We start from the raw sequence: 8,428 nt of genomic DNA, 5'->3' as shown, positions 1-8,428 counted from the left end.
TGGACTCACAGGGTTGTACTGCAGTCTGTTCTGGGTGTACTCCACACGTGAACCTACAGGGTCGTACTGCAGTTCCACGTTTGATTTTTCTGGTGTGCAACTGGCTGTTTTCCGCTGTGTGTGTGTGTGTGTGTGTGTGTGTGTGTGTGCGCGCGCGCGCGCGCCGGTTTTTATCCCCTCCAGCACGACACAAGTGTTCTCATTTCTGTTCCTCCTCACTGGCACTTGTTCTGTTGCTATTGTTTCGTAACAGTCACCCTTAAAAGTTATGGGCATATCTTGTTGTGGCTTTGTATTTCCCAAATAAGTACAGATTTTTATGGTGACTTGTTTGCTTTCTCTAAAGTAATGTACATTCAAGTCCTTTGCCTACCTCAAGGTGTTTTGCCTGTGTTCCCCACTAATGATTTTAGTCTGGGGTCTTAAATTGAAGGCTTTGCTCTGTTTTGAATTGATTTTTGTTTAGGGCAAGTGATAATGAATCTACTTTTTCTTTCTTTTTTAATATGGTGATGTCATTTTCCTAGCAGAACCTTTTTTCCATTTTTTTTTTTTTTTGGTCACCATTGTCAAAGATCGGGTGGCTATAGATGTATGAGTTTATTTCTAGAACCTGTATTTCATTTTATTGGTCTATTTGTCTGTTTTTGTGCCAGTACCATGCTGTTTTGGTTGCTATGGCTCTGTAGTATAGTTTGGGGTGCTATAAGGCATCCAGCATTGTTCTTTCTGTTTAGGGTTGGTTTGGATATTAAAAGTCTTTTGTATTTGCATATGAATTTCAAGATTTTTTTCTGGTTTCTGTGAAGAATGTCATTGGAATTCTGATAGAGGTTGCATTTAATGTGTGCACTGTTTTTAGTAATTTAGTCATTTTATAATATTAATTCTGCCATGCATAAGCATGAGAGGTCTTTTGACCATCTAGTATTTCCAGACTTATTATTCACTGTTTCAAAGTTTTCATTATAGAGGGCTTTTGTGTCCTGGGTTAGGTTTATTCCTTTGGCTTTGTTTTTGTTTTTAAAGCTGTTATGAGATAAGTGCTAAATCCATTTGGTCTATGGTGTAGTTCCACTCTGATGTCTTATTGTTGATTTCATTTGGATGATGTACCTGAAGATGAGTGGGGGTAGTGAGTCTCTTTCTGTTATTGTATCAGGACATAATTGACTTCTTCTGCTCTTAGTGTCTGTGTTACAAACCTGGGAACCCCAGTATTCATTCTCTCTATCCCTCTCTCTCTCTCTCTCTCTCTCTCTCTCTCTCTCTCTCTCCATATATATAATGCATATATGTATATTATATATTTATTATATGTATAAAGTCCTTTTATCATCTTGATGAATATTTCCTTTTATCAATTTGTGGCTGCATTCTTTATCTCTTCTGAGTACCTTGGTTTGGAATCTACTTTATCAGATACTGAAATAGCTATGCCAGCTTGTATTTGATTTCTTGTGTGTTTGATAGGTTGTCATCATCTTTTGTTTGCCTGTCTGCAGATGTTTTTTGCCAGTGAGCTATGATTTTTGGAAATAGCAAATAATTGGATCTTATTTTTTAAGTATATTTTTAACTGATTTTGGGACTTTCACATCATGCACCGAGAGAGAGAGAGAGAGAGAGAGAGAGAGAGAGAGAGAGAGAGAGAGAGAGAGAGAGAATTAGTTTTAGTCTTTTGATTATATCTTAGAATCTTAGAGTTCTTAGACATTATGGTCATTCTCTCTCCTTCCCCCCATTTGTTAATGTTATCCATCCTCGATTTTCTTTCTTCTGTTTGGTTGAGTCTGTTGACAATGGGTGCTTTTCCACTGTATTTTTATTTGATTCATAAAGTTTTAATTTCCAGAATTTCTGTTCATTTAGCATCTTCCCAAACCTTAATAGTTTTGCTGACTTTCTTTCCATTATTTCTGCCTTTTTTTATACATTGATTGATTCACCCATAGTTTATTGACTTGGTGCTTAGTGTTGCTCTGCTCTGGCCTGGTTTCCTTTCTTCATCTGCTTTTCTGTAGTCCTATTTGAGGTCATTGACCATTTTTATTAGTCAGTTTTTATTATTAGAACTTAGGAGATCTTCATCCAGTGTTACCTCCATTTGAATTCAGTAGTTGGGGAGTTATGGTCTTTCGGGGAAGGCTTGTCATCTTGCTTTTTATGTTTCTTTATTGCAGTGACACATCTGATAATTTGAATATTTGTTCTGCTTTTTATTTGGGAATCCTATTTTTACTTATGAGAATCCTATGCCTGAGAACTCATTCTCCAGTGTCAGTCAGAGACACTAATGTAGAGTATTGGGCAGAGTTAAAAAAGTGTTTAAATGTGGAAATAATACTGTTACAAAGAGGAAGAGAAAAGTGCAAGTTGGAAAAGTAAAATGAAATGAAAGGGGAGCCATTAATGAAAGTGTGTGTGCTGGTATTCAACACGTCCTCCTCAGCCTCTGGGCTGGTGCTGGCCACAGTGGGGATAGATAGGTCCTTCCTTTACAGGTACACCTTTGCAGGAACACCCCCTAGACACACCCAGACATGCATTTCCTGGTTCTGAATCTTCTCAAGTTGACATAAGGATGAAACTTTCCATATATGTTATCTGATATGATGGTTAGCACTCTGGACTCTGAAAATTGGCCATCACAGATTCTGCACGAGGTGACTCCGTGCCATAGCCAGAACAACCAATGTGGCAACTTTACATGTTGCCAACTATGCAGATTTGTTTTATGTTATCTCTGCTCTGAGTCCAGAAGTGCTCCCAGTCTCTGGGTAACCCTACAACCTGCTCAAGGCCATCTTACTGATAACAAGGAAGCATTGAGAAGTTAATTTCCCAAAGTCCAAATACAGGGTTGAAGTTTCTTGAACACCTAATCTCAAAATGTCATCAAACATGATTAAATATATATAATAGTTTGATAGATATATAGCAAGCAATAAATTATCCATAAAAACTGTCACCAAAGACAAAATATCGAGAAATATGATTACATATATTTTTTAAGAGTAGAGTTCTGTTGATTACATGTGTTTTATATGTTGCAGATAGATACTTTATAACAATGTGGGACCAGCAGATTCATTTTATAAATTTATCTGCATAAAGTCTGATTTGTTATTCCATCTTGACCTTTGCTGATATTTTTCTTTTAATATATATCCAACACTTCCCCAGGCTTATTTCTCTGAAATTAAGTCATTTGTCAAGACTGAGTTTTCTGTCAGAGCTCTGTCACACTGAAAATACACACACCAGCTCTAAATCCATGAGATGAGCTCTGTTTAAGCACGAGTGTTGATTGGCGTATTGTATAGTGTGATGGTTTTAATGAGATGGCCCCCATCTTCTTGGGCATTTGAATACTTGGTACCCAGTGGATAACACCATTTGAGAAGGCTTAGGCAGTGTGGGCTTAATACCAGACAGCGTATGGTGCTAGGGGTGGGCTTTGGGAAGTTAACAACTCAGGCCATTTTTAGTTCACTCTGTCCTCCAGGTTTGTGGTTCAGTATGTGAGCCCCCTTAGCTTCCTGCTCTGCTCCTGCCATGATGGACTCTTAACCCCCTGGAACTCTTAAGTCCAAATAAACGTCTTCTGTGATTGGCTTGGATACGGTGTTTATCATAGCAATAGAGAAGTAACTAATGCACACACACCCTGTATTGTTAGGTATGGGAAGAAAGGCTCCTGTCACTTAAGAGACAAACTTTCAGAACTCTGGGTTTCCTGCACTTGACAGTTTACCACATATCTTTACAGATATTGACAATAGTGGGTATGTCAGTGACTATGAACTTCAGGACCTGTTCAAGGAGGCAAGTCTTCCGCTTCCTGGGTACAAGGTGCGCGAGATTGTGGAGAAAATTTTAGTGGTTGCTGACAACAACAAGGATGGCAAAATCAGCTTTGAAGAATTTGTGTCAGTAAGTAGTCCGATGCTTTTCTAAGTTATTGATCATTTCCCTGCAAGTAGAATTTCAACAATACCTTTGTTAGCTTTGGTTTGGCCTGACTGCTTTTAAAATGATTGTAATGATGCTAATAACAAATATTATTGTGAAAATAATTCCCACACATCATAGAGCAAAGGAGAATATTGTATGGAAATCCAGTTCAGATAATAGTCATTCATGCCCTAGAATAACTGGACTTAAGTTGAATATTAGTGACCATTAGCATAATTGAATATTTGTAAAGTATAAATTTTCTAGTTTTCTAGTCATTATCTATTAATTAACTATGTGAACTCTGGGCATTGTGAATAGTGTGACAAGCAGAAAGAGACGTGGTCCTTGCTTTTGTGGTGTATGCACCTGGTGGGGAAGGCAGACTCACACAACAGATAGAAACGCTAACTACAATGCCTGCTGTGGTCCAGCACCACAGGCACGATAGCATTAAGGATGGAGGGAGCTGAGCTCGAAGTGGAGACCAGAGGACCCAAAGACTCAGGGATGTATCCTTCAATCTGTGAAGATGAACTGACATCTGGAGAGAGAAGCTAAATAGGAAGGGGGGGGGTTGCACATAACGTGGGAAGCAGGTACAAGTGTCAGAGTATCCTGAGACTCTTGTATTGGGGTTGCTGGGTCTGTCAAGCACTCTTAGAGAGGATTCGTATGGCTAGAGCTGAGGAGGCAAGGTGAGAAATGTAGCTGGAGAAATAAGCAGGGATCCGGTCTTGTGTGGCCGTGCAGGATCTTTGTTTTTATGCTAATTGCAACAGGAAGTCACTGAAGTAGGAAGAATGAAGTGATCTGATTAGATCTGCATGAAAAATCATCACTGCTATTGCATGGAGAAATTATTTAATTTAGCCTTTCAGGTCTCTGTAAATCCCAGTGAATATCTGGGAGAAGGGGTTTTTGTAGGCCTCTAGTATTTCCTGCAAAACTGACATATATATGGACATATATTGATGTTCAGGCAGGAGTCTGCCTTCATTGAAGTATTTTTAAAATCATAATAATGCACTGATTTCTTGGACTGTGTATAAAGGGCCTCGGTTAGTCAGCAATATTTTCAGTGTGCTCAGTTTCAGTTCAGTTGTTACGTGTTCCAGTCACTGGGTTAAAAACATTAGCCAGTTTGTGTAACTGGTATAATGGCCGAATTGTCTGTTTGCACAAGTGTTAAGTATGAGGATACCCAGTTCATGCTTCTGTTGGTGTCATTTCAAATAAATGCAAACATTGAATATCCTTCATGCCACTAGAAAGTCACAATTTTACTTCTATTCCATTTCAGCTAATGCAGGAGCTGAAAAGCAAAGATATCAGCAAAACATTCCGAAAAATAATTAACAAAAGGGAAGGGATCACTGCTATCGGGGGCACTTCATCCATCTCCAGCGAGGGCACACAGCATTCTTACTCAGGTAATCTGCCTCTCCGAATTGGGCCCTTTAGTCACTGATTCACTTAGTAAGTCACATGTCATCCAGTCTAAGCTGCCGCTGTGATTCATGCCATTATTTTATATACAATGGAGGTAGAAAAAGCTGCAGACTTAATTATACTATGACGTCAGATTTATATATATCTCAAGTTTAGCATTGCCAGCGTGAAAAATACCAGAATTACTGAACGCTGTGTGTTCCTATTATATGTCAAATCAAAGGCACTGAAAACGAAACAGATGCTGCTTATATTTCAGCTCTGGATGGGTTTAGTTATGATGTCTGGAGTATTTGTAAAGGATTTTAGGGAGTAATCTCTGAAGATCAAGTCTAGGACCTCATGCACATGTGGGAAGTACCGTACCATTTAGCTGTACCAAGTTTTCATCACCACTTTTGAGTAGGTTTCTCATCATGATGGCAGACTTGACTAAAGAGCTATCTATCTATCTAGGAACGATGGAGAGGCTTAGTATAGGGATGTGTCCCCTTCTATTGTCCAAGAGTAGAGATACTTGATTCTGGTTTTGATCAAGCTCCCAGGTAAATAGAGGTTATGTCGCCTGATGTGTCCAATCTGTTAGGATCTCTGAATTGTTTGCTCAGTTTGAAACCCAAAGAAACATTAATTCTTTTTTTTAATATTTATTGATTTATTATGTATACAATATTCTGTATGTATGTATGTCTGAAGGCCAGAAGAGGGCACCAGACCTCATTACAGATGGTTGTGAGCCACCATGTGGTTGCTGGGAATTGAACTCAGGACCTTTGGAAGAGCAGGCAATGATCTTAACCTCTGAGCCATCTCTCCAGCCCCCGAAACATTAATTCTTAATAAGCCTTCTGCATGTTAGGCAAGAGCTTTGTTCCAGAAGCACACACATGTGTGCATCCGTGTGCAAGTGCTTTAATTATTTTTAGCATGTGTTTATCTTCAGTACTGAGTTTCACTGTGATCTCTTTATGCACATGTATAATGTGTTTGGACCATACTGTTCCTCTGCCACTCTCACTGGCCATTCCCAGTCCTAGCACAAACAATACTTATACACACCTCAGATCTCAGCAGTCTTAATCTTTTTAGGTGATGTAGTTTATTTTCCCGGATTTTTTTCTTACCTCTTTCTCTGATTTAAACAGTCTATACATAGGCATGCATATTTGACCTTTTGTGGTATGTTTCTGATTCACGTGATTTTAGAAACAGTTCATATTTGGAAAGATTTTAACATCAAACCACATGCATTTTATCCTAAGATGCATACCTTCCTTCTTCCCTTCTAACATGTTGAGAGAAAAAGTGCAGCGACTCCCCATTTCTCCACATACTAAGTCCTGAGAGTATCTCAGTAGTGTTTTCAGAGTGTCATTTATTATCTTTTAATAGAATCGGACAAGAGTATTCTTGTAGCGTGGTAGATGCTGTGAAGTGAAGCTTGCCTACCGAGATTTTCTGTTTTCAGAGGAAGAAAAAGTGGCGTTTGTTAACTGGATAAACAAGGCTCTCGAGAATGACCCAGACTGCAGGCATCTTCTGCCTATGAACCCCAACGACGGCAGCCTTTTCAAATCACTTGCAGATGGCATCCTTCTTTGGTGAGTTGAACATCTAGTCACAGGAGCTGTGTGCTCTCACTGGCCCCGTGGTGAGCGTTCCCTGAACACCGCAATCCGGAAGATCCAGTTTTTTTGGAGTTAGTCATGATTGTCTAGAAATTCAAGTACCATGTACTGCTCAGAATTTCCCCTGTAATTTAATATTTATTTTATGGTACCTTTTGTATCTGTTACCATGATACTGCCAGGAAACTTCTGAACCCACTAATTGCAAAATGGTGACATGGTTTTTCTTTTCACTTGTCCATAAAAGAGTTCTGTGGGGGCAGGAGCCTGAGGAGATGCAGAAGGAAGATACTCCTTCATTAAACCTAAATGAAACAGTATTTTATTTCGCCCTTGGCTTTTTCAGTCTGTTTTGCTTACTACACTGTAGACTTTCTAAGAGAGTGAATTTATCTTTGTCATGTAGAGCATGTGTGTGCAGTCACAGCACACTTTGTTTTGAAAAAAATTTAAATTTAGTTTCTTTGTTGTGTGTGTGTGTGTTGCTTGCATGTGTGTGTGCCCATGCTTGGTTCTTGTGGAGGTCAGAATCGGGTATTAGGTCCCAGAAACTACAGTTACTGATGCTGTGACCACCTTGTAGGTGCTGACAATTGAACTCTGGTCCTCTGAAAGGTCAAGAAGATGCTCTTAACTGCTGAGCCATCTTTTCATCACCAGGTCCCAGCACACATCTTTTACAATGCATGTGTCTTTAAAGTTTTTTCATATAAAAAATACAGTGTACTTCCAAAGTGGAAATACATATCACAAATATACATATCCCCTGTGGTTAACAGTACCATGGTTCATTGTCTTCAGTGTTGCTTGTATGTGTGTGTGTGTGTGTGTGTGTTTACTTAAAAAAGAAACAAAATCCTCAAACCTACTCATGAGTATAGGAAATCGGTATCCATAAAATATTCCCCAGCCTCCACTTATAATTTTTATCTCTTTCCCCAACTTGTAGAAAATGTCTAACTATGAATCAAATCTCTATTTCCCTATTTTAGTTTCTAGAGACTGAAGCATAGACAAGATCCATATTATTTTTTTGTAAAATGTCTAAATTATTAAAGACTTCCATTGAAGCTTCTGTTACTTCACCTATGAGACAACACTGTGTTGACTTCTGTGAAAGTTTGCTATTTCAGAATTTATTTACAGTTTAGGTTGCTAATGGTAATGACCATCTGGTGAAGTGACAACTTAGATGCAGAAAACACAGGTGGCTGCTGTAGAGTGGGCAGCTGTGCTTCAGGACAGGTGCAGAAAGTGCAGGTGGCTGCTATAGAAAGAGGGCAGCTGTGCTTCAGAACAGGTGCAGAAAGTGCAGGTGGCTGCTGTAGAAAAAGGACAGGTGTGTTTCAGGACAGATGCAAAAAGTGCAGGTGGCTGCTGTAGAAAGAGGG

General features: G+C 39.1%; 1 protein-coding gene across 2 annotated transcripts in view; it reads left to right on the top strand.

Moving 5' to 3' along the window:
- Pls1 (plastin 1) overlaps nucleotides 1–8,428 on the top strand; it is a 98,438-nt gene that overhangs the window by 58,067 nt on the left and 31,943 nt on the right. For both annotated transcript variants that reach the window (XM_013353574.2, XM_026789021.1), the window contains 3 exons: nucleotides 3,773–3,936; nucleotides 5,261–5,390; nucleotides 6,878–7,010. In XM_013353574.2, coding sequence (XP_013209028.1) covers nucleotides 3,773–3,936; nucleotides 5,261–5,390; nucleotides 6,878–7,010 — 427 coding nt within the window. The remainder of the gene's footprint in view (nucleotides 1–3,772; nucleotides 3,937–5,260; nucleotides 5,391–6,877; nucleotides 7,011–8,428) is intronic.

This window comes from Microtus ochrogaster, unplaced genomic scaffold, assembly GCF_000317375.1.
Source record: "Microtus ochrogaster isolate Prairie Vole_2 unplaced genomic scaffold, MicOch1.0 UNK12, whole genome shotgun sequence".
In the NCBI taxonomy this organism is placed as follows: Eukaryota; Metazoa; Chordata; class Mammalia; order Rodentia; family Cricetidae; genus Microtus; species Microtus ochrogaster.
The sequence above is the reverse complement of the archived record's forward strand: the minus strand, read 5'-3'. Positions and strand labels throughout refer to the sequence as shown.